At 57.6% G+C, this 25554-nt stretch overlaps 2 protein-coding genes across 3 annotated transcripts in view; one reads left to right on the forward strand and one right to left on the reverse strand.

Annotated features, from left to right (window-relative positions):
* TMEM120B (transmembrane protein 120B) overlaps positions 1-11909 on the forward strand; it is a 36553-nt gene extending 24644 nt beyond the window's left edge. The window contains exons 7-12 of one of the 2 annotated variants that reach the window (XM_054712467.1): positions 6655-6720; positions 7643-7704; positions 8695-8787; positions 10142-10206; positions 10496-10564; positions 11192-11909. In XM_054712467.1, coding sequence (XP_054568442.1) covers positions 6655-6720; positions 7643-7704; positions 8695-8787; positions 10142-10206; positions 10496-10564; positions 11192-11305 — 469 coding nt within the window. In that variant the 3' untranslated portion in view covers positions 11306-11909. The remainder of the gene's footprint in view (positions 1-6654; positions 6721-7642; positions 7705-8694; positions 8788-10141; positions 10207-10495; positions 10565-11191) is intronic. The other variant, XM_054712468.1, reaches the window with a different exon arrangement.
* Positions 11910-12804: 895 nt separating this feature from the next.
* RHOF (ras homolog family member F, filopodia associated) lies at positions 12805-22849 on the reverse strand. The gene is made up of 5 exons (XM_054712470.1): positions 22678-22849; positions 22280-22367; positions 15398-15507; positions 15185-15319; positions 12805-14341 (listed from the first exon to the last, which is right to left on the reverse strand). The coding sequence occupies exons 1-5, from the start codon at positions 22813-22815 to the stop codon at positions 14177-14179; spliced, it is 636 nt and encodes a 211-aa protein (XP_054568445.1). The 5' UTR covers positions 22816-22849; the 3' UTR covers positions 12805-14176.
* Between the last annotated feature and the right edge of the window lie 2705 nt (positions 22850-25554).

The raw sequence follows: 25554 nt of genomic DNA on the forward strand, positions 1-25554 counted from the left end.
CTGTAGCCAGAGAATGCACTTCTGTGATTGGCTGGGCTTGAGCCTCCTGCCCACCCCTCTAGCTGTCATTGGAAACCCAGAAGCTGAGTGTCAGGAGGGACTGGTTCCCCACAGGAAAATTGGGATGAGGTCACGAGATGAGTGGATGAGTGGATTCTGGTGACAAGAGTGATGGTCCCCCACAGGGAGAGGAGTCTCAGGACTCTGTTGAGATCCATGGCTTGCCTTCCCCCTTGAGGACCTATTTTCCATAGTTCTGATTCCTTTTTGGGGTGGCCATATGAACCTCTCTGCACACCATTCTTGTCCCTATCGTTTCCCAAAACACGAAGGAACAACTTTCCAAACCCTTCCCCCTCCCTCCCTCCCAGGGGCTACCAGGGGCTATAAAGCACAACCAGGAGCGTGTATTTAACTTGGGGCTCCTGCCAAGCCCTCAAATAATTTGCCACCTTCTCACTTTTCTGCCCAGTGGTCTCTCAGCCGGGCCTTACCCTGAGCTAGAGCCATGAGGTAAGGACAGAGGAACAGCGGTTCCTAAGTACACAGCCCTGTAGCATGTAGCCTGTTAGAAACATCAGTGTTTCTCAAACTGCACTCATTCCTGTCCATCCACGCCACTTTTGCCATGTCCTTGTATCACTTAGATCAGTGGTCGGCAAATCGCGGCTCGAAAGCCACATGCGACTCACGAGCCGCGGTTTGCCGCTCTGTTGACTAATGAGTTTGCCAACCACTGTCATATACTACCCTTTACCTCTTTGCACACAATATGCCACAATTGCCTAATCCTCACAGTTTCCAACTACACAGAAACATTTAGTCTAGTCCAGTGGTCGGCACACTCATTAGTCAATAGAGCGGCAAACTGCGGCTCGCGAGCTGCAGTTTGCCGACCACTGACCTAGATGATCATTTTCCCACATTTTATTTTTTATTACATTTTTAAATTTTAAAAAATTGCTTTTTAAAGAGAGAGGAAGGGAGAGGGAGAGAGAGAAACAACGATTTGAGAGTGAAACATCGATCAGCTGCCTCCTGCACGCCCCCCACCAGGGATCGAGCCCACAACCCAGGCATGTGCCCCGACCAGGAATCGAACCTGCAACTTTTCTGTGCACTAGGTGACGCCCAACCAACTGAACCACACCGGTCAGGGCATCATTTTTCCCACATTCTAAATCAGCCGTCTCCTTTTCTTTTTTTTTTTTTTACTTAAATAAATATTTGTTTTAAAAGGAAACTTTATTTCACCACTTTACATGGAAAACCAGCATCAATTACAGGAAAGAGGAAGTAGTGTAAAAATATCTTTTTGTTTTCATTGTCTCATTTATTGGAGGCTCTGGGCCTGAGGCCTGTGGTCTTTCTTATGTGTGTTTGTTCATGTGTAGAAAGGGAGACGAACAGATCTTGAGACGCATTAAAGATAAACTAACATCTCACCGAGACCATCTCCTCGACTTAATCAGGAGAACGAAAAGAGATATCATTCAGTATCACGTAGTGCAGGCATGAGTTGGACGTGCTTGAGCTAGCGTTACACTCAAATGTCATCTAAAACTCAGTGATGCACACCGCATGCTTTGGGAAACACTGACGTAGAAAATCTTACCCGATAAGTAACATTCATCGTTTGCCTTAATTTCAGTGAATAGTGGCTTCCTGCTTTTAGGTGTGGGTGGAGGGGAGCCGGGGAGCACTTCGTGGGGAAATGGCCCAGGGCGGTTGGCAGGGCTTCCTGGTTACTAATGATCTTCCTGTCCTGCGGTCTCGCCGTCCGTCTTGGAGTCTCACCTCCTGATGGACCCATAGTAAGAGTGTTCGGGGCATGCTGTGTCTCTGATGGTCACTAATACTTTGTAAGTTACTCTGGTTAGCTCTTCTTCTAAGGGTGCTAAGCCGTGGGTGGGAGCAGGACTGAGGGGAGGTCCCTGCAAGTGTGGGGCACACCAGGAAAACAGGAGGGGACAAAAGGAGGAAGTGACAAAAGGAGGTTCCGAAGCCAAGCCTAAATATTTGCCTAACGCTTTTAGCTGGGGCTTTTCCAGGGCTGCTCTGGGCTGCGTGCTCTGATGGGACAGCAGGAAGTGTTGTCGCTGAGCTTGTAATGCAAAGCTTTGCGTGTGGGTCCACGCTGCCCCTCACACTTGGCCCTTGCCAGGGAATAGCTGAGAAACCTGTAGCTAAGAGAGCACAGTGAGGAGGAGGGAGGGGTGAGCTCTACCTTTCTCACCTCTGAAGCATCCCAGAGTCAGCTCAGGCGCTCAGCGTTGCTGCCCCGTAAATGCCCCACGGTCTTTGTAGGAATGAATTCAACCCCAGCTCTGTGAGGAGGCAGGGCCCTCGGGGCCTTACCGTGTTCTAAGGACAAGTGGAGCTGAGCCATATGGGCTTCCTGGAGACTGAGCCTCTGTCATCCTGTTCCCCGTTGCACTTGAGACCTGAATTAGAGGCATGGTCAGGGAAGCAGGGCTAGAGAGGTGGGGGAATCCCCCATCGTGGGATGGAGCCATCCTTGCTTTGTGTCTGATGCCTCCCATGTGAGAAGTAACTCATTAGCTTAGTTGGTGCGATAAGCAAGTCAGCTTCCCTTGCAGATTTGCGAATGATTGAAAACCACCTGATAGGAGTAACATGAAGGGGATTTATGGGAGCAGATAAATAGTTCAAGGAGGTAAAAAGGGTTCAATGTGAACAGTCCCTCCTCCTTCTCCTTATTCTGTTGTCCCCTGCCCTGGTTCCCAGCAGTCGGGTCAGCATCCTACTGGATCAGCAACTCCAGAGTTCCTTTCCTTTGCAGATCTAGCTGTAATCTTGAGACAGACTTCTGATTGGCTAGGCTCAGGTCACATGCTCATCCCTGAGCCAATCACTGTGGCTGGGGGGGGATGCAGAGCCCTGATTGGCTGGATCTGGGTCATGTGCCCAGTTATATTACTCAGCTGCACCCAAGCATCCAGACTGGGAGTAGCGGTGAATTGGTTCCCTGAAAGAAAGCTGAAGCCTGGAACCGGAATGGGGGTGATTGACAGGCAAAACAGCAGATGTCTGGGCCAGTTAGCTCTGGGCCAGAACACATCATGAATCAGGGATCATATTCATTTTTCTGGCTAGCCAGCCCTTGAGCACCTGGCTCTAACAAGCTTTTAAGACAGAGTGGTAGCTGGCAAGGGAGGGGTCCTCAATGTAGAAGCCATTCCACCAACTGCCCAGATTACAGAAACGGCTGCAGGTGAATAGTGGCTGGTGCGGCATCCTCTACCCACACGCAGATGTGGCCAAGGTGTCCTGTAGGGGGCTGTGGTCTTCCTGGGCACAGTCCGCAGATACCAGGACTTGAAGCCCCTACTTCCGGCGGGAGTGCTCCATGCTTCCTGGGGCGTCTACTGTCAGCCCTGCAAGCATCCTTTCTGTCCAAAACGGGCTCGGAGAGTGGCCGCTACTGGGTGCAGGCTTCTTTCTGGGGTGACAAGCACGTCCTGAAACTGATGGTGGTGACAGTAGCACAGCTCTGCGAATCCGTATTTTAAATGGGTGAGTTGTATGGGTCTGAACTGTATCACAGTGAAAGTGTTCTATAAACACACACATGCACAAAACCTGCCCAGAGCCCTGGGCTGTGCAGATGGACGATGGGGCCGGGGAAGAAGCGACTTGTAGCCTCTCCCGGGGCCATTGAGTGGCAGCGGTCAGCGCTGGGCTGTGGGCACAGCAAGCTGTGAAATGAAAAGCTGCTGCTCAAATAGCTTCTTGCCCAGAGCCTGCGTCTGCTCAGGCCACTCCCAGGTGGAGAGAGGGCATTTCTCCGGAGAGTGTGGAGAGTAGAACAAAGGAGCACGGGACTTGCCAGGACCCAAGGACTTGTGTGTGGCTTGGCAGAGAGCTGGGAAGGTTCCAGAGAGGTTCCCTGGGTGCTCTTCAAGCTAAAAGTCTGAGGGTGTGGCCCACTGCCTTTTCTATCAGAAAACCAGTGCCAGGGCCTCCTAGACTCTGACAGGCAAGGCAGGGACACGAAGAGGGAGAGGCGGAACTGAGACGTGAATGGACGTCCTATCTTGTCCCATGAACTCCCGTGGCTCCGGCAACCATCTCCTGTCCCTCTGTGCTGGCGGCATCCAGACCAGCTGTGGCTTTCCCCAGCTGCACCTCCTGGGCATCACTTCATGCATTTCAACATTTATTTAGTTCCTACTGTTTACCTAGTGCTGTTCATGCTAGGAATAAAGGAGAAAGCCTTTGTCCTTCACCATAACTAACCTTTGAGGGACCTGATTTCCACCCAGAACTATTATGGGGCTGCAAAGAGAAGAAGGGGTGAGGAAGACCCAGTCCCTGCTCTTACGATGTCTACATTCTGGTCGGGAGGTTTTAAGGCCACTTAAACCCCCGTTAGGACAATGCAAATGGAAATCTCAATGACACACCAGTTTTCACCTAATAAGTTGGGCAGACATTTTAAAATTTGGTTTCAGGCGTTGGTGAGGGTTTGGGGAACCAGAGAGTCTCCCCTACTGCTGATGGGAGTATAAACTGGGGTTGAGATTTGGGGGGGCAACTTCTGAGCCAGTCACCCGCTTCTTGGAGAAGCAGTGTCATCCCACCAGGGGACTTCCACGGGGTGTCTTGGCAGCACCGAGGCTGGTAGTGACCGTTGAGGAACAGCCACATGGACTATGGCGGAGCCACATCCTGAAAAGCCATGTGGCATTTAAGAAGTCAGTGACAGATCCATAGGTGCCAGCCTGGGAATGCAGATGAGAAAGCCAGTCGCAGGATGATTTAGTTAAAAAGAAAGTCTAATCCAGCAGCTCATCCCCCAAGCCAGCAGATTCTCGGGCTCCTCCTCCTCGTGAGCAGTGGTGCCCTGGACCCCAACTTCTCACTTGGCCCCCACCCCAGTGAGAGAGAGAGAGAGAGAGAGAGAGAGAGAGAGAGAGGGCTTGATACCTACTATGGATGCCTCTGGTGTCCCAATCACTACAGCCACATCCTTGGGAGGAAGGAGCCTGCTGCTCCCAGGCTGTTTGGCAAAGCACATCCCTGCCACCCTGGGTTCCGTTATCTGAGCTCCCAGAGGGGCAGGAAGGGCCAGCAAAGATCCGAGACCATCTCAGGGACTTTTTTTTTTATAAATATATTTTATTGATTTTTTTTTACAGAGAGGAAGAGAGAGGGATAGAGAGTTAGAAACATTGATGAGAGAGAAGCATCGATCAGCTGCCTCCTGCACACCCCCCACTGGGGATGTGCCCGCAACCAAGGCACATGCCCCCGACCGGAATCAAACCTGGGACCCTTGAGTCCGAAGGCCGACGCTCTATCCACTGAGCCAAACCGGTTTCGGCCCATCTCAGGGACTTTGAAGGGCAAAGGTGTTGGGCAAATTCCTCCTAGGCTGCCCCCCCGACACTGGGACGGGAGTGGTAGCCAGGATCCCTCCCCAGCTGTGGAGTGAGAACCCTGAGCTGCGGGGGGTGAGGGGGGGTGCGCGGGGAACACTGGGTTCTGACAACAGCGTCCCCACAGCTTCTGGACTGGATGGGGTGAAGTCCAGGGCTGGATGAGGGCCTGCAGGGGTCAGAGGAGCAGATTTGCCTAGGGCGTGGGGTGCCAGGGAGCAGCTGCGGCTGGGACGGTGTGAGATGCTGCACGTGTTGTTGGTGGCTGTGTCAGTGTGTGTGTGCTGTTTATTCAGCAAACCTGCTGAGCACCTGCTCTGAGCAGGTGCAGCAACCAACCAGACAGACAGGATCCTTGCGCTTCTGGAGTTGACATCTGAGCGGGGAAGGGGGCTCAGGACACAAAGGAGAAGACAACGATCATTTCAGGCAGCGGTGGGCACCGCGAGGAAGAGGCGGCAGGATGGTGTGACCCAGAGTGGGACTGTCTGGCTGACTTGGATGAGTAGGTCAGGGAAGGTCTTGGAGGAGGTGACAGACAGAACTTGCATTTGGACCAGGAGGCCTGGAAGCCAAGGCCTGGGAGCAGAGAGCAAGTACAAAAGGCCCTCCCATCAGTCAGCTCGGCTTCCATGACAAAAGACACAGACCGGGCAGCTCAAACAGCGGAAATTCACTTTCTCAGAATCCTGGAAGCTCCGAATCCAAGACCCGGCGGCCAGCGGGTTGGTTTCTCCGGAGGCCTGTCCTTGGCCGGCAGACGTCCCTGTGACCTCACGTGGCCTTTGCTCTGTGAGCACGCACACTCCTCGTGCGTCTCCTCTTTAAGGACACCAGTGCTGTTGGATGGGGGCCCATCCTTATGACCTCATTTAGCCTTAGTGACCTCTGGAAAGGCTCCACCTCCAAATGTGGTCACATTGGGGGCTAGGGCTTCAACCTGCGAGTTCTGGGGACACACAACTGAGTCCATAACAGGTGCTGAGGTAGCAGTGGTTCCGGGAGGAGAGGACGGGGAGGTGGGCTGTAGCCGTGCTGAGGGGCGGGCTGCGTTCTCAGGGTACCTGGAAGCCTCTGTGGGTCTCCTGGCTCATCGATGCGTGGCTTCGTGTGGTTGTGCGACTTTGTAGGACAGGGAAGAGGACAACACCCCCCCCCCCCCACAGACACACACACACACACACAGGCTGGGAAGCTGGGAGATGCCCGCGTTTCTCTCCCCGCCTGAGCTTCCCCTTCTCTTCTCTCCGAGAATTAAAGGCTGGTGGGTGTCGCACCACTACGTGTCCACCTTCCTGTCTGGAGTGATGCTGACCTGGTGAGTGTCTCCTGCCCTGCCCCCCACGCCTCCGCTTGCCCTCCCCAGGGGGCTGTGAAGGGACTAGTGGTGGGTGAGGGGCCCAGATGGCTTTCCAAGGCCCTGGCCACTGCTGGCTTCGGGGCCAAGGAGAGTGTGAGCTTACAGCAGAGCCCTCGGGAGTTTTCCTGGAAACGTACCCTCTGCCTGCCAGCTGGGGCAGTGGGGGCAGGGGTAAGGCTGGGGCAGAGGGGACGGGGCAAGACTGGGGCAGTGGGGACAGGGGTAAGGCTGGGGCAGTGGGGGCAGGGGTAAGGCTGGGGCAGTGGGGGCAGGGGTAAGGCTGGGGCAGGGGGGGCAGGGGTAAGGCTGGGGCAGAGGGGCCAGGGGTAAGGCTGGGGCAGTGGGGACGGGTAAGGCTGGGGCAGAGGGGACAGGGGTAAGGCTGGGGCAGTGGGGACAGGGGTAAGGCTGGGGCAGTGGGGACAGGTAAGGCTGGGGCACAGGGGACAGGGGTAAGGCTGGGGCAGAGGGGACGGGTAAGGCTGGGGCAGAGGGGACAGGGGTAAGGCTGGGGCGGAGGGGGCAGGGACGAGGCTGGGGCAGAGGGGGCAGGGACGAGGCTGGGGCGGAGGGGGCAGGGACGAGGCTGGGGCAGAGGGGGCAGGGGTAAGGCTGGGGCGGAGGGGACAGGGGTAAGGCTGGGGCACAGGGGGCAGGGGCGAGGCTGGGGCACTGAGGAGTGAGGCCCAGAGGAGGGGAGACCTGTGGGAACTTAGGCTTCAAAACTACACGCGCTCCCCAGGGACACGGGTGGTACGAAGGGTGGACGCTGGGATTTGGGTTTAAATGTAAAACCTTTTCTCCTCTCCCACGGGAACAGGGTGGGCGGGTGGATGTCTGATTTCCCAGCACCCCTCACCTTCTCCCCACCTCTCTGCAGGCCTAATGGACTAATCTATCAGAAGTTTCGCAGTCAGTTTTTAGCGTTTTCCATATTTCAGAGTGAGTGTCTCTTGCCTACATTCAGGGGAGGGGGCACGGTTCCCTGTGGAGGCCCCGGCCCTGGGAGGGGGGAGGGGTGTGTCTTTCCTGGAGGGGAGAGGGCCCTGGGGGAGGTCCCTGGAAATCCAAAGAGCTACCTGCCCCCAGGCCACCTCCATCTACCCCTCCATCCCCAGCCTCTAGGGACGACCTGCCCCATTGCCTCCTCCTCCCCCCCCCCCCCAGCCCCAGTCACTGCCTCCCTTCTCCCGACCAATCGACCAATCGCCACCTCTGAGAACCCACTGGTGCTGGGGCACTGACTTTGTTTTCCTTAAAATGGAGATGTATGTTCTTTCTTCTCATTTAAGAACAGCCCTGGGTTTATGTACAATGCACCGTCCCGGGTCGGGGAGCTCGGATGGTTGGCGACAGGGAGAGCGAATTTTACTTTTCACCGGAGACCTGTTTGTTCCCTTTGAATTTTATACCGTGTGCATATTGCCAACTCAGAAAAATACAACTTAATTTTTAAATAAAACTCCGTTTACGAACAAATACAAAAACCTAAAGCTGAGAATGAAAATTATGTACAGTCCCGCCCGTAGGGTGACCACTGGTAACAGGTCTGTGTCCTTTCTACCATTTTACTCACAAGTACGTATGTGCATAGATACTGCATTCTGTATAGTCCACAAACACGGCTCCCTCTGTACGTACAGCTTTGCATATAACCTGGGAAACAATTACCATGGGCTTTTTTCCGCCTCAGTACAAGCATCCCATTGTATGGAACTGTCTCTTGCTGACCTGGCATCGCACACAGCTCCCAGCCCGGTGCAAGCCTCTTTTGAGTGCCTTAATGCACGGCTAGGAAAGCTCTAGAAGTTTCTATTTGAGAGAGGGGGCGGGGTGTGGGTGGGAGAGGGTTGTACCCTCTGGGCAGTGAAGACCCACCCCTTTGCGGTGGAAGTGTCACTCAATCCTCCGCGCGCTGTGCTCCCCCTGCAGGCTGTGTCCAGTTCCTGCAATATTATTACCAGAGGGGCTGCCTCTACCGGCTGCGGGCTCTGGGGGAAAGGAATCATTTGGACCTCACTGTGGGTGCGTAGCCGGCCTGCGGGGTGGGGGGACAAGTACTGGCCCCTGCCTGCTCTCCCAGGTCTGACCCTAATCCCCCACAGTGGGAGCATGTGCCAGTAAGGACATAACCAACCTCCCACCCATAAAGCCAGGCCTGCTGGCCTCTACCCAAGTTGCTTTTCATAATTCACTGTGGTTTCTGTTTTAGTGAAGTGTGAGACCAGCTGTGTGCCCTCAGTGCTGGCTTCTCTCTTATCCTTTTAAAATGTCTATTTTTTGTCTGTGATTTATAATAAAATATATATATATATATATATGTTAGCCTAGTGCTGTTGTACATATATGACTGAGTGTAATATATCTACATATAAATATATATAAACATATACACATTGGGAATGTGTGTGTAACTTTTAAAAATATGTTTTTTGTTTATTTAAAAATATTATTATTGATTTCAGAGAGGAAGGGAAAGGGAGAGAAGAGTACAAACATCAATGATGAGAATCATTGATCGGCTGCCTCCTGCACGCCCCGCACTGGGGATGGAGCCCTCAGGATGTGCCCTGACCAGGCATTGAACCGTGACCACCTGGTTCATAGGTCAGCCCTCAGTCACTGAGCCACACCAGCCGGCGGTGTGTGTGTAACTTTTTACCTCAGAGGGCTGGGTGCCCAATCAGAAAAGCTTGGAGACCGTTCATCTAAGCTCTCAGGGGAAACTATTTTTAATAAAACTCTTATCTTTTAAGCTGGTCATTTCTATTGAATTGCTCCACAAAGTAGGCCTGGCTTTGTCAAGATCCATTGAAATGATGCATTTAAAAGTCCACTATAGCCCTAACCGGTTTGGCTCAGTGGCTAGAGCATCAACCTGCGGACTCAAGAGTCCCAGGTTCGATTCCGGTCAAGGGCATGAATCTTGGTTGCGGGCACATCCCCAGTAGGGGGTGTGCAGGAGGCAGCTGATGGATGTTTCTCTCTCATCGATGTTTCTAACTCTCTGTCCCTCTCCCTTCATCTCTGTAGAGAATCAATAAAATATATTTTAAAAAATAAATAAATAAAAGTCCACTATAAAGTGCAAATTAAAGAAAAATTTAAAAACATAGCCCCTGGCACATCAGCGTTCCATAAGTGTGGTCAAGCCTGCTTGTCCTTGGTGACTTGAGGCCGAGGTGTCAGGCTTGGTGACAGGCGTTCCGCACGTTCTCTGGGTGATTTCATAGTGAGCGCTCCCGCACCTGTAAGAGCTGAGGGCCGTTCCCCCTCGCTGTGTCTGTCTGTGCCTGGCTAATCTCGGGGTGACGAGCTCGGCCAAGCAGGGGGCGGCCGGGTCCCTCACACAGGCCTTCGCCCTCTTCCTCCTCCACAGAGGGATTCCAGTCCTGGATGTGGCGGGGCCTCACCTTCCTCCTGCCTTTCCTGTTCTTTGGCCATGTGAGTACCCTGGAGTTTGTGGGTGTCCCCTACTCTGGGGTGACCTCTCCCTCATTCCCCCGTTCACCAGCCATCCCCGGGCTGGGCCTCATGGGTTCCCAGGCTATGGCAGGGGCCAGAACTAGCCCTCAGGCTACTCTGGCTAAGGGGGCCCCAGTTTCATTTGGGGGGTTTCAGTGTCTCAGGGCAGTGGCTACCAGAAGCTGGGGTCCTGGTGCCTCACCCAGGGGTTTCCCATGTGGTGTCCAGGGGAACCGGGACTGAGCAGTGCCCCCCTCTCCCCCCGCAGTTCTGGCAGCTCTACAATGCAGTCACGCTCTTCAAGCTTTCCAGCCACGAGGAATGCAGAGAATGGCAGGTATGGGTGTGTGTGACAGTGTGTGGGGTTGTCCTGGGGAAGAGTGTGTGTGTGTGCGTCGGGGGGGCGGGGGTGGTCCTGGGGAAGGCTGGGCTGGCGTGTGTGTGTGTGTGTGTGTGTGTGTGTGAGAGAGAGAGAGAGAGAGAGAGAGAGAGAGAGAGAGAGAGAGGGTGGTCCTGGGGAAGGCTGGGCTGGCGTGTGTGTGTGTGTGTGTGTGTGAGAGAGAGAGAGAGAGAGAGAGAGAGGTCCTGGGGAAGAGTGTGTGGGGTGGTGCGGGGGGTCCTGGGAAGGCTGGGCCGACCTGTGGAAAGTTATTTCCTTAGCCGCCTGCCCACTTTGCTCTCCTCCATGGGGCCCAGACTCTGCTGCTGGGCCTAGGAGACTGTGGGAGGGAACCTGGGAGCCCCTCAGGGATGGCTCCCCGTTGAACACTCCCCAGGGCCCGGCCTGACCCGAGGACTCAGGTCCTTCACCCAGTTGGCCCAGATGTCTGCCTTCCGCCTGCAAAACCTTGCAGTTTGTGGGTGGCTTGTGCTAAGGGTTCTCGGGCCTGGGGTGGGGTGGCACTCCAGCAGGGAGAGCTGGCACGGCCTGTCCCTCCTTCCCCTCTGAATTCTGTCCCGCCAGGTGTTCGTGTTGGCAATCACGTTCCTGGTCCTCTTCCTGGGCAACTTCCTGACCACCCTCAAAGTGGTGCACACCAAACTCCAGAAGAACAGGAACAAGGCGAAGACGCCGTGAGCCACGGGGCTGCGCCCCCCGAGCCCCGGACTTTGAGACTGCGGGGGTCTCCGTCGGCACCCTCACTGCCGATTCCTCCTCAGCAGTGCCAGTGGTCACTGGCGCAGTGACCTCAGGGGCCAGTGGCCTCCCCGGGAGCAGGGCCAAGGCCCGAGTCCCCGACTGGACAAGAGGAAGGTGACCCCAGCCTGTCCGAGCAGTATTAGCCACCCCTCCCTATTTATGACATATTTAATACCGCGCCCTCCCCACCGCCCTAGAACCTTGGCCCCCGCTGCTCTTGACCGGACTGGGTAAGTCTTCCTGGGAGAGGCAAAGCCTCAGGGAGCCCCCCTGTCCCCGGTCCTGGCACTTGAAGCCCTCAGGGTGGGGTGTGGACATGCCTCCTGAGGTTGGATGTGTAACCTGTTACTTAAGAGTCCCAGGCGGGGGCGGAAGGAAGGCCCGGGGAGTCCTGTGGGGACTCCCTCCCCAGGCACACGCGTCTGCTGTCGGCTCCCACCCCCTCCCAGCCTCCGTTTCTCTGGGGGGCGGGTATTTAAGTTCTCAGAGAACCGCTGTTGTGCCTTGTGCTCTTTGTGCTTCCTGAGTCCCCTGACTGCTGGTCACCGGCCGGGCCTGCCTGAGGCCTGGGGTTCTTGGCCCCTGGACCAGCTGGGCCCAAGGCAGGGTTTCTGAGTCACCACCAGAGGGCGCCCCAGCCTCTGCACCATTTGGGTGGTTTGAGGGCGTTACCTGACACTTCCTGACCCTCAACCCTCAGCCCACCTTCACGAATTCTTGCAGTGCGACCAAGACCCTCAGCGCTGGCTGGGACTTAGCCAGCACTAATGTCACCCAACCCTCCATCTGCCTCCCTTATTCAGAGGTTCTAGAAATTGGAGTGGGGGGGGTGTCTGAGCAACCTCACTTTCAGGAGGTCACACAGGGCAAGGCTGCTGGTCACCTCACGGTAGGTTCTGTATTGGTGGGGAGGGTGAAGAAGCCAATGGGTTCGGTTGAGTTTTCTGCCCCTTCTCCCACACCTGATCCTCATCTGCCCTTAACGACTTCCCTACAGATCCTCTTCGACCAGAGGTCATAGCTGGTGTCCACAGCCATGCTGTGGCCCTCAGAGGGGTTTAAAATTTTTTAAATTAGTTACATTTTTAAAAAATGGAATCCACCCCCAGTAAGATTCCACATAAAAATCCAGATCTTGACTTTCCCTAAATAAATGGAAAGACCTGGCAGCATTCCCACAGAACAGCGCTCACCTGGGCTGGCTGCCTGCCTGGAGTGGTGCTTGCTTTCTAGTTTGCTGCAGACCCCACCACTCCCTCCTATCCCTGCCCTCCTTCACTCTCCACGCCTCCCGTCTGGCCCTTTAAGAACTTGGGTTTGCCCTAGACTCCCGTCGGCAACCTTTTCCTGTGAAGGGCCAGAAGGTCTCTGTCACAGTGACTTTAGCCTGCAGTTGTGGGGCAAAAGCAGCCCACGCATAAATGAATGGGCATGACTGTGTTCCAATAAAACTTTATTTCCAAAAACACACAGCGGCCGGATTTGGCTCACACGCCATAGTTTGCTGACCTCTGTTCTAGACCCTCATTTGTCTACAAGGCCCTGGACTCTGCTGGAACCAGAGGTCCTTGGTCTGAACGCTCTGGTGAGTCCCCATGGCGGGGCCTCAGGGAACCTAGGTGGGGTGCGGTGGGCTTAGAGGTCTTTTCCTAGCGGTGACTTCAGAGAAGCTCAGGCTTAGTGGCCACAGCACTGGGCACAGGGCAGGGGGGCAGGTGATACCTGGGGAGCAGGAGCCACCTGAAGCCATCACCCACCTTCGGTAGCGCTGACTCCAGAGTGAGCTCAGGACCAAGCAGCTGTCAGTCTCTGGGGTATTGGAATCCCCTGGGGCACTTTTTAAAAAATTCCTGGGTCCCTGAACCCAGACCTTCCAGAAGGAAGTTCCGTGAATCTGCGGTTGGGGGGTCGGTCAGTCAAGTCCGATCTTGAAGGAGGCTGGGGTGGTCTCGGCTCTGGAACACATCCTGGCAGCCGTGGTGGCTGTGAGGGGCGGGGGGGGGGGGGTAGACGACTCCACGTGTCCTTCTGCAGACAGGGACTCAGTCTCAGCACTGGTCTGCCCAAGATCAGGAGCTGCTGTCACTTCACCTCGAGTTTCCGGCCGTGGGGGTTGTGGGTGAGGAGACCCCGAGCAGGGGTCGGATGGGTGGTCCACGGTGTTTGCTCTGCTTTCTGAGTCTCTTCTCCCCCTGGTCATGTGCACCCAGATCTGGGAAGATGTCGGCCAGGCCAAAGGCTGCTGCTGAGGTCCTCTGTGCGGGGTGGGTGGGGGCGATGCAATTCCCGTGTCCGTGTCCGTGTCCGGGGCTGCGTTCTCCTGATAGGCCTGGGCCCATCCTGGCGGCGCTCCGGGGGAAGGAAGCCGGCGGGAGGATGCAGCCCTGCCTATCTCCCCAGCCCAGGGCCGCGAGGCGCTGCCAGACCCACAGCTGCCCACAGACCAGTGTAGCTGGTTGTTTCAAACACGGGCTTTGAGGACCTACTGGGTGTTTGAAGGGGGACACATGTGGCTGGGGGGAGAGTGCAAAGAGGGCACGCGGAGTCCTGGGACAAATGCCAGTTCCAGAGCACAGAGGACCCAGTCCAGCACCCTCGCCCACCACCACGCAGGCCGCAGCTCCAGAGTTCCTGGTCAGAGTCCCAGCTGGGAAAGGAGAAAGTTCTAGGCCATCCACAGAGTCTTGCCACAGGCTCCAGACACAACTCCAAGTGCCCTTCGTGAGCCGGGGGTGGGCAGGGTCCCGGGGAGTCGACAGGGCCGGGCCCTGTCAGTCCTGTTCTGAGGGCCGAGGGCCTGCCCGGGGGTCAGAGCAGCAGGCACCACCGGGGCTCTTTCTGCCGCTGCGCCTTCTTCAGGGCGCTGAGGGCCACCTTGGCGGCCTCTTGGAAGACGTCCTCCACGTTCTCCCGAAACTTGGCGGAACATTCCAGGTAGAGGGCGGCTTGCATTTGCTGGCAGGTGTTCAGGCCCTGGGGGAGGAGGAACAGCATTAGATGCGGGGCCTGGAGCATGGGGCGCCTCCTGACACCCCCTGGCGGGCTTGGGGCTGGCTTTGGGGGCTGCGGGGCCTTGGTGTGGGGCCCCTCTTGCTCCCTCCCACCCTCCTTCCCAACTCGGGCAGAAACTGGGGGTGAATCCTGAGAACGGGCTTGTCGGTGGTGTCTGCCAGGCCTGTGAGGAGAGGTGGGCTTCCTCCCTAGACCTCTCTCCCTTCGGGAAAGCACCATTTAGGCAACGGAGCTTGTCATCAGAATAAAAAATACCAATCTCTGAAACATGTACTTTTATTCATGCTTATTCCCTTTTATTAAACCTCATTAGATTTGCTTCATGTTCCCTTCCTCCTCCCATGCCTCAGGAGCCACGGGCCTCTCACGAGTTAGGGGAAGGCTGCTTTTGAACAAGGGCCCGCCCCTAGGGTGCCCTCGGTAGACGGGACAGGATGATGGCTAAGGGCCCAGATTCTGGGGCCATAGTGACTGGGACGGCATCCTAGCCTCACTTCAGGTGAGCTGTGTGACCCTGGGCAAGCTACTTAACCTCTCTGGGTCTCAACTTATCTCCCCCATAAAATGGGGAACACTAACAGTATCTGCCTCAGGGTTATAGGATCAAATAAAGTGCTCGGATATGTGGGCTATCAATACTTTACAGCTATTGTTCTTAGAATCCTGTTTGCTTCCACTGTGCAAAAGGCCCCTGAGGCATCCTGCTGCAGAGGCCAAAGGCCTGGGCGTCTCTTTAGCCTCGGCTGGCTGTGCCGGGGGCCTGGGCTCCTGGTGGGGAAGGGGAGGGAGGGGCCCCGAGCTCACCTGCTTGTAGGTGATGGGCTCCAGCTGGGCCGCCCGCAGCTTCCGCAGCTGCTCCTTGTCCTTCCTCAGGTCCGTCTTGCAGCCAATGAGCACCATGGGGGTCCCACGGCAGAAATGCGTGACCTCGGGGAACCACTGTGGGGGAGAGGCTGGGCATCAGGGCTGGGGCTGGGGCTGGATCCGAGGCCCCCCACCCCGGGAGGCAGGCCTCACCTTGATGAGGACGTTGTCATAGCTGGTGGGGTTCATGACGTCATAGCAGATGAGCACCAGGTGGGTGTTCTGGTAGGAGAGGGGCCGCAGCCGGTCGTAGTCTTCCTGCCCTGAAACCAACCGGAGAGCAGGTGGGGGGGTCAGGGAGGCGCCCCCTCCTTGTCCACCTGAGTCCCTGGTCTGGGCCCAGAAGGGCCAGGGGTCTGGGGGTCTGCCGGACAAGTGACACCTGCTTGGGCTTCCGTTTTGTTTGTGGAACAGGTGGCCGCCCGCTGTCCTGGACGGCAGCAGGGATGACCTGAGAGCAAACCCAGCAGTGCCCAGAGCTGGGCCAGATCGAGGTAAGTGCAAGCAATTCCTCTGGAGACAGTCACCCCACCCCCAACCCTCTTACCCCCCTGCCCTGTGCTCAGGCTGAAATCACATCCCCGAAAATAAAGTTAGAGGAGGGTGCCCCCCGGAAGCCCGGAGGTGCGTGGCCTCAGGTGAAATTCATCCTGCCATTCTGGCCACCGCTAGGAAGAGGGGGGGACAGGAAGAGGGGGGGACGGCTGGAGATAACAGCAAGCTTCTCACCTGGACACACACACACACACACACACACACCCGCCGGGCACATCAGACTCACCCCAAGGCTGGGCTGGAGCAGCGGTGGGTTTTTTTGTTTGTTTTTTTAACATATTTTTATTTATTTAATAAGAGGAAGGGAGAGGGAGAGAGAAACATCAATGATGAGAGTCACTGATTGGCTGCCTCCTGCACACCCCACACTGGGGATCGAGCCGGCAAACTGGGCATGTGCCCTGACAGGAATTGAACTGTGACCTGGTCAACCACGCCAGTTGGGTGGGCTTGGTTTTTCTTCTTTTAATTTATATTTAAAACTTACAGAAAAATTGCCAAAAACGGCGCAAGAAGGCCCTTACTCAGATGCACTGTTCACGTGTGGCCCCACTGCGTTATCTCCATGGAAACACCTTGACCCCGTGGGGGGCAGGCGCTCACACGGTGCTCCTGCCCGGGAGTAGTTCGTTCTGCGGATTTTCTGAGGACACTCCAAGAACGGGGCGCGCTCACCGGCCACAGCGGCGGTGAAGCTGCGCCCCAGCCGACCCACTGCCACGCGCCCTTTTACCCAATGTCCTCCGGTACTTTCTCCCTCGTCCAGAGGCGGGCGTGCCTGTGCGTCCTGCACGCAGCGGTCACACCGGCATCTTGGGAAAACTCCCGCAGTGAGGGCTCATTGGCAGCCCCCCAGCCACCTCTGCAGAGAGGCAAGGTGACTTCCTTCCATGGCCCGGGAATCCCCCGCCGGCCCCTCCCTCCAGCCGGCGGGTGACCCCAGCTCCCTCCCTGCCAAAGGCCTCTCCAGACAAGTGGCCTCTCCACTGAGCACAGGCCACGTCCTGCCTCTGGCCTCCTACTGATGACAGGGCACAGCCACCCCCTTCCCACCGACTCCCGACTCCCTCCGCTGTGCAGGGAATGGCTGCCACAGTTAGGACGACGGCTGGGCCAGGAGGACTGTCCGTGCTGTCACTCAGCCGACATCCCCCAACACTGGAGCAGGGGCGAGGGGTAGGCAGGACCCAGCGCACGCAGACCCCACCTATGCTCACCGCCACGAAGCTGGATAAATCTGCGGAAGACGATGGAGAACTGGCCCAGCGTGCTATCCAGCCCATGCCTGCCCCTTTCTGTCCCAAACTGTCCCCACTCCTAACCTTTGTGCATGTCTGCCTAGACCTCTGCTGTCCGATAGGGTAGCCTGTAGCCCCAGGTGGCTATTTAAATTAACATTAAAAATGCAGGTCCTCCATTACGCTAGCTACATTTCAAGTGATGAATTGCCGCTCGGGGCCAGTGGCTTCTGTAACAGACGGCGTAGGTACAGAACAGTTCCATCACCACAGGACGTTCTACTGCACAGCACGGCACCGTCCTCATCCCGGCCACCTCCCCCTGCTCCCCTGCTGCCCCTCAATGAATCCCAGGCTCCACGCAGCAGGTAGGTGGGTCTTAAAACACAAAGACCTGCCTTCTCCCAACTGAACACCTTCCGTGGCTCCCTGTTGCCCTTTAATAAAACCCAAACATCTCCTGTGGTCCAGTGACCTGGGCCCACTAGCCCTGACCTCATCTCCCTCCTCCTCACCCCTCACTCATTGAGGTCCAGCCAAGGCGGCCTCCTCTGAAACCCACCGAGCTCTCGGGCCTCAGAGCCTCTGCACTTGCTGTTCCCTGTACCTGGAATGCTTTTCCCTCGTTTTCTCCCCATCTTCTAGCGTTCGGACTGACGGTCCACATTATTTCCTTTTGCCTTCTCTCCACTTCCACGTAATACAACCACCCCCTATATACCTTATGTACTTTTCAGGGTGCTTCTGCCTGTAAATGATTAAGACACCCTGACAGCAACCATCTGGCGAGCTAGTCAGGGGACTTAGGAAGATTCCCACTGATACAGAAAGAAGCCGAGTCTCAGGGAAGTGAAGTAACCTACCCCTGGTCACCGCATCAGTGACCGAGCCAGGACTCCGCCCCGGCTCCTTAAATTCCAAGTCCAGTGTTCCTTCTGCAAAAACGCAGCGACACGCTTTCTCGCTTCTGTGCACACGTAGGTCCTGGGCCTCTACGACGCACGAGACGGTTCATAATTGTGGTGCAGCACGCACTCTCCTTCCCTTCCAGACACCTGGCTGGGATGGCCAAGTTGTCAAACCGGGCCTGCTGTGCCCACGTCTCTCTTCATCTTGCCTGGTGCCAAGTCCACCCGCCCTGTGTGTCCACAACCTGTCCTCGTGTGTGTGCTGTGTACTGCCCGTCTCCCTGTGGACTGGAGGCGCCCTGAGGGCAGGGCCCACGTCTGTCCTTAAATATTAATTCCTGGTGCCTGGTAGGTGTCCAGTCAGTGTTGTTCACCTCTTGTCACGCCGTGGAGACCAGGGCTGAGGTGTGCCGGAAGGTTCGCCAAGTACGGCCGTGATGGTTCCAGCAGTTGATGAGGGCAGCAGTCAGAGGGCCCTGGGTTGGGGGAGGAAGTCGGGCCAAGCTGGCTCCCCCCAAGACGCTGCCCTCGTTGTCACCTCGCCTAGAGGCTCTTCCCCAGGGAGCAGCATGGCTCGGTCCCTCCTTTCCGTCAGGTCTCTGCAGAAGGGTCCCCTTCTCCAAGAGAATTGCTCCGAAACAGCCTCCTTCCCAGTGGGTCCCACGGCCAGCTGTGGCTTTATTTTTCTTCTGAGTTTTTGTTTGTTTGTTTTGTCTCCCCCCCCCCCCCCCCCCCCGAGGACAGGGGCCATCTCTGCCTGTGCTACTCTGGCGAGCTCAGTCCCTTGCTGAATGAATGAACAAACGGACGAGTGAGTGAGTGAAGTGCAGTGATGATCCCTGAGGCTTTAGGCGTTTGCCAGGTCACCGCACTTTCATCGCCTCTGCTCATTTAAGCAGCCACCCCGGGAAGTGAGCCTGGCGGGGAGGGTTCTTCCTGTTAGGAGACCACGTGGCTGAGGGGGCATTTTTCAAGGTCAGAGACAGGCTCCCTGGGAGCTGGAGCACCAACTTAGTCCCCAAGCCCAAGGTCAGCTGCCTGCCAAGCCACTCTAAAGGCACCAATTCTCCCAGGAAGCCTTCTCCAGCCTTCCCAATTGGGAACTAACCTCTGGACCTCAGTTTCCTCATCTGTGAAATGGGTATGCGAGAAGCAAGTGAGCCTTGTTGACAATAATAATAAAAATGGTCATCTATGCCAGAGCCCTTTACCTGCATTGACTCATCATGCCTCACCATGATCCTAAAGACAGGGCTGTTGCTACCCCATTTCACAGACGCAGAAACTGAAACGCAGAAGACCAGGGGGAGGACTATCGGGGCGCCTCCCGCGCACTCCATCCCAAAGGATAGGGAGCTGGCCTCACCCGACAAACTCCAGCCCTGACCAGGTGAGGTGCAAGCTCCCAACACAGCAATCTCAAGAAGAGAGGGATTCTGGGAGGGGATGGGCAGCCAGCCCAGCTCCCAGCTCCTCCTCCGGGCTGCCTTCCTGGCTTCACTGTACCCGGCTCGGCTTTCCCCAGGACTCAGAGTGGGCCTCCACTCTGCAGGTGATAGACTTCCGGGTGCTGCTGACCTCACGTCTCCTTGGGCGGGGCAGAGTGTCCCTGACACCTCCCCTATGAGTCAGGAGGGCCAGGCTGCCCACAGACTCATGTTCCATGACCTTGGCACCTTCCCTCTCTGAGCCTCAGTTTCCTTATCTGGAAAAGGGGGTGATAACCCTGCCCCTGGTATTGAAAGAAAAGGGCTTATAGGCTGAACTATGCTGGGCAAAGGTGAGGAACTGCTGCTATGGTTACTCCTGAAATAGAAACAGGGGGGGGGGGGGGAGGGAGGAGTGGGTTCTAACCCTGGCTCTTTAGACCCACGAGCTTTATGGGGCCCTCCACCCACAACACGGTACTACCCTCCCCACTTACCCCGGGGAATGCCAAGACTTAAAGGGGCCAAGTCCACATTATTTCCATCCCGACATTCCCTAGAGCTCGGTCTACGGGCAAACAGGTGTCCCACTCTGGCCTCCGCAGATGGGCCTCAGATGTAAAAAAAAAAAAAGCCCCGAGTTTTGTGCGGAAGGAGACGGTTGTTTCAGGCGAGGAAAGGTCTGTGGGGCAGGGAGGAAGCGAGGCTCTCGCCTCACGAGAGGGTGCTTCCTTTGTGGCAGGGAGTCTGGCTGTGGCCGTCATCTTTCTGGGCAGGGGTCTCTAGGGCGTGGCGCTGGATTGAGGGGAGGGAGTCATCAGGCCATGGTGGTCCCCAGATCGGCTGGAGGACATACCCGGGGCAGGTGGGTCCCAGCTCTGGCCAGGGCGTTGGTCAGGGCGTGGCTGCAGGCAGCACGAGAAGGGGAAGCTGCCAGAAAAGGAACCCACTCTCACTCGTGCTCCGGTGCCTGCCACCTGCATGTCCTCCCCAGAGACCGGAGCAGCTGGGTCTGAGGACCCTCCCCCCCCACCGCTGCGGCTCCCCTAGCCTCCGTGCTCCGGGCTCCTGGACAGCCCTCTGTCCGATTCCCAGTCCGCCCCACACCTTTCCTCGTGTTCCATCTCAGGCTACCAAGGAAGCCACGGCTCCCCACCTCCTGGGCAATCCCCCTCACCCCATCTCGTGACGCCCCAGCCCTGAGCCCCACCCTGAGGCCCAGACAGCCCCGTCTCTGGTTGGTGTCTTAACCTCCCACCTCGCCCCCGCTTCCCCCTCCCCTGCCCAGGAAACGTCAGACCTCGCCGCAGCTTCCTGTCTCGGAGGGTGTCGGGCTGCAGGCGAGGCTGACAGGGCCACGGTGCTGCTCGCGGCAAAGGTCAGGCTGCCCAGCCATTCTGAGAACTCGGGCGCCGCTTCCCCCATCACTCCTGAAGGAGCTCTTAGAGCAAATCCCTTCTTAAAGCAACTAGAAGCTTCCCCGAGCCTTCACACGACAACCTGCCTGACATGTGCCTTGAGCATCCTTCTCTGGCCAAGGCCAGGAAGACCAGCAGTGGTCCCTGCGCTGGGTCAGATGGCAGGCCGTGGGAACCGTGAACTGGGGAAGCAGAGAGGAGACGCCCTGAGGGCAGAGGCAGGAGAGACACACTCCGCTGGACTCTGCCTGTCCCACCCGCACTCCACCCACCACGTGGGGCTAAGGAACCCGCCTCTCCCTGGGTCCCAGACGGGAACCGTGTGAAACCAAGTGTCTCAAACACAGTGTGATCTTGACTGCTCTTTGCGGCCACACCCTTGGGAACTCCTCTGAAGCCTTTAGCAGCGGAGGCACATCCCTGTTCTGGGGGCAGCCCCACGGGGCCCTCACCCAACAAGAGGGGGAGGTCCTTAGAGGCCTCCGCAGGGGGTGTGGGGGGTGGGTACCAGAAGTCAGGAACCCAGGAGAGGTCTGGGGCTGGGACAGCCGGCCCTATCCTGCCACGGTCCAGGTAGAATGAGAGATGCTACTGGCAGCTTGGCAAGGGAGGCAGGGTCCGGATTTTGGCTCCATCCAAGGCCAGCCGGAGACATCACCTCACACACACCAGGCTTCCTGGGGGAGGGGGCACCTGATGACAGGGTTCCATGAAGCTCACTAAACACTGACTCACAGAGGCTGGGTATCCTGACCTTTGCTCCCCAATGTTTATTCAGTCCAGAGGCAAAGAGGGAAACTCCCTAAGGGCAGGCAGCCCCCCCCTCCCCAACCAGTGCCACTCAAGTCCTCCCACCCATCCCCCAGCAACAGGCCTCGGATGGGGAGGCAGGCAGCACACACCCAGGAGGAACTGCAGGTGACAGAACCTCATCCTGACATTCCCTAGAGCTCGGTTCTCTCCTCAGCGCCCGGTTTCTCCCAGGGAACCAGGAAGGCACAGGATCCTAGAAGGCTCCAAAGAGGAGACCGCTGAATCCCAGAAGCGAAGCGTGGGAGTCAAAACGCGGGTCCACAGGACCCTGGAGCCTCAGGGCTGTCGGCCAAGGGTCTTGGGAGTCACAGGCTCTCATCTGTAGCCCAGAGTTTTCTGGAAGCACAGGACCCCGAGATGCAGCCCAGCCCCAGGGCACCCAAACGTGCAGCTCACAGAGCCCTGGGAGACCACAGCAGGGAACACCCATGATTTTCTAGAAACAGGAGGGGAACGAGGCCGTGGGCTCTCAATACATCAGTGCTGGGTGGTGGCCAGGAGCTCATCTCGCCCAAATACCCTCCTTTTACATACAGACGCGGCGACTGGGGTCCTCTATGCCACCAGCCCCCCACCCCCCACACCCCGGCCCGCACCGCTCCGCGGGGATGCGGCGGGGATGCCGGGCGGGGAACCCTCGGGCCGACCCGGACCCTCGGCGCGCAGGCGCACTCACCGGCGGTGTCGTAGAGGTTCAGGGTCACCTCCTTGTTGCCCACCGTGACTCTGGCCGTGTACTTCTCGAACACGGAGGGGGCGTAGTGCTGTCGGAGAAGGGGGAGGGCTGGTCCTCAACGAGCGCGGCGGGGTCCCGGGGTCCGGCTGGACTCCCCACCTCCCACCTTCACCCCATCCGGCTCCATCCCCTCCCAACCCCCCACACACCGCTAGGCGCTGGAGTTCCCGAGGGGGCGCCCCGGGGTGGCAGCCGCCTCTCGGCGCGCAGGACGCCAGGGACCTGGGGCCCAGGCTCGGGTGCAGGCTGAGGGCGTCCCTCGCCCCCAGGGGACCCTCGCGCGGGCCCCCCTTCCCCATCCTACGCGCCTCCAGCCCCCCACCCTCCGCGGGCCTCACCTCGGGGAAGGAGCCTTGGCTGTACACCATGAGCAGCGAGGTCTTGCCGCAGCCGCCGTCGCCCACGATCACGATCTTCAGCTCCTTCCTGCCCGGGCCCGGGGCGGCGGTCGGGGCCGGGGTCGCCGAGGCGTCCATGGCCCGGAGCCGGCTGTACTGGCAGCAGCGCGGGGCTGAGCGCCGGGGCTGAGCTCGCGGGCGGGGGCGGGGACAGGGTAAGCCCCGCCCCCGGGGCGGCACCGCCTCCGTCAGGCAGCCGCCCGGGCCGACCCTCCAGCCTCAGTTTCCTTCCGGCTGGGGTACCAGCCCGCGGCATTCACCCTTCCTTCGCAGGGAAACCGAGAAGCGGGATGCTCGGCCGCAAGCGCAGCTCCTACCCGCCCCCCAGCTCGTCACGGCGCGCCCCCCACCGTCCACAGCCCATCGTTTCCGCCGCTTCTCGTGGGGCACCCCTAATTGGCAGGCTCCGCCTTCTGTCAGGGGCTCTTTGATTGGCCGGCTCGGACCGGGTCTCTTTGATTGACGGGTTGCCCCCTCGCCCCAGCACCCCGGTTTGCGGAGCCTGGGTGTCAAGCTTTGGGAGAAGCCCCCTGGCTTTGCCCCGCTCCCGCCGTGGCCTGGGGCGGGTCCGCCTCAGACCGGTTACCCACAGGAGGTAGGTTGGTGGTGCCGGGAAGGTGCTGGCACGGGAGTTGTCTGCCCACCTGGTCTGGGTCTCCGGGGTGGACGCGGGGAATAGTGGTTCCGCTTACCTACCCCCCACCCCATCTCCCCCCTCCCCCCTCCCTAGGGGCGCAAAGTAGACTTCTGGCGCCCTCTGCCGGGCGACCGCCTGAGCATGGGCGACAGGTGCCCTCATCACGTGGGCGGGAACCTCTTTCTAGCAGGGGCTGGAGGCATTAGCCAAGCCGGACACTGTCGAGGAAGGCCAGGATCATTTGAGACGGATAACCCCTACCTCCACCCAGAAATCTGTTTTACAGCCAGCAGCCACGCGTCTTTCATCCCGAGGATTCTTCCCAATCCTCCCACCCCCTGGCCAAAACAGCTATTATTGAGCACTCCCCCTGCGCAGGTACTGTCGGGCGGGTGGCTGCTATCACCTGTCCTCCATCCCTTCCCTCCCTGCGACCCTGGGCTGACTTTATTTTTACAAGCCAGGCCACTGGTAGGAGTGGCAGGGGACCCCTGGAGCAGTTGAGTGGCAGGCAGGTTAGGGGCATGGCCAAGTGAGCAAGCAGGGCCTTCCCAGCTGGGGTAGGACCTCTGGGAGATTCCTCCAAGAGGGGCTGGCAGGACTCAGGATCTTCTTGCCCTTACCCCACCCTGAAGATTACCAACTTTCAAGGTCTGGGCAAAGATGAGGTAAACTTTACTTCAGGCAGGAAATTGCCAACCTGGCAATTGCATAAATACAGGGTCGTTTTCAGTGAATGCAAGGCAGGGTCTGACCACCAGAGGGCAGCAGCGACCGCCCGTGGAAACCCCAAAAGAGCCAGAGCTGGGAAGAGGAGGTAAGTTAAAGCCCAGTTTCAGCTTGTTGGGTGGCATCAGTTGGGTCAAGCACCCTCAGAAAAATGTACAGCAACTCATTCATTCTTTTTTTTTTTGCAACACAAGTTTATTGAGAGGAGATTGTGTTCCCACCTGTAAGGAGCTCAGAGGAGGTTGAGAGCTGGCTGGTACGTGAACTAAGCTTGGCAGTGTTGGGAGGGCAGGCCAGATGGGTACCCAGCCTGGGCAAATGCATGGTGGCTGGAAAACCCCAGCAGGTTTGGCAGTGGCTGGGGAGTGAGGATGGAGGCCAGACGCTGTGGTCAAGGTAACCACAGTTAGCCCACAGAGGGCCTAGCTATCAGGCTCAAGCAGGGGGCGCTGGACAGAAGGCTCCTGAACTGGCCCAGCCAAAGCTGGACCCTCAAGCTCTCTTCAGAGGAGCTATGATTGGCTGGCGAGGCAGCCTGAGGTTGGCAAGAGGAGAGACCAGGTCCAGACACATGTCAGAAATGACCGCAGGCCCACAGGAGGAGGGGGAGGATGGAAAAGGGTTTTGAACGAAGGAAGGAGGACCACTTATCTTTGCAACCTTCTCATCTCAGGCCTGCTGCAGCAGTGACCCTAAAGCAGGGACCCTAAGCGTAGGGAGGGCCTAGGGAGCATTCACTTAAAAAGGTCACCCCACTCTTAGCAAACTATGCCACGGGAAACTGGATTAACTGCACAGGCCTGTGGGAGGGCTCCTGACTATCCTCAAAATCCTCACTCCTCAGTTTCCACTTTCCATCTGAGAAATGGGGCTGCAATTTTAACTTATGACAGAACACAAGGCTGAGAGGAAGGGGAGAGGAAGAGTTAGTCTGTCCAGCCCCGTCTGGGTCCAGGCAGAACAGCTGACACTGGCCCCAGCCCACCCGCCCACCCACCTCTGCCTGGCCAAGAGGCTGGCAGAACCCAGCCCTAGCCAGCGCGGAGCGTGTTTGATTTGGACCCAGCTCCAGTGTGGTGTAGGGGCTGGATCTGTAGCTAAAAGTACCCAGCAGCCAGGCCAGCTGAGGAGCTGGGTACTCCCACAAGCCGGGGGCCCTGCTTCCTTACCTGTGAGATGTTCTGGGGACCCATGTCATTCTTCTCTTATTCACCAGGAATTCCTGGAGAGGTTTGGGAAGACAAGAGAGATACTTTAAACTGGTCCTTGCCACAGACTCCATCCAAGGGGAGCTGGCCAGGCGGCACTTGTGGGGCGAACTCACTTGGCCAGCCCAGGGTAGGGTGGTTACTGACAAGCCCACGGGGCCTACCTCCCTGGTGCCTCAGCACACCTGAGGGGCCATCCACTCCACGTGAGGCTGAAGACACCGAGCCTTCACAGACTAGACT

This window comes from Eptesicus fuscus, chromosome 23, assembly GCF_027574615.1.
Source record: "Eptesicus fuscus isolate TK198812 chromosome 23, DD_ASM_mEF_20220401, whole genome shotgun sequence".
NCBI lineage: Eukaryota > Metazoa > Chordata > Mammalia > Chiroptera > Vespertilionidae > Eptesicus > Eptesicus fuscus.

Coding starts and splice junctions, on each gene's coding strand:
- RHOF (XM_054712470.1), bottom strand. CDS start 22,815: ATGGACGCCTCGGCGACCCCGGCCCCGACCGCCGCCCCGGGCCCGGGC. Junction 15,320..15,397: donor ATGACAACGTCCTCATCAAG/GTGAGGCCTGCC, acceptor TCTCCCCCACAG/TGGTTCCCCGAGGTCACGCA. Junction 14,342..15,184: donor AGCCCATCACCTACAAGCAG/GTGAGCTCGGGG, acceptor CTCCTCCCCCAG/GGCCTGAACACCTGCCAGCA.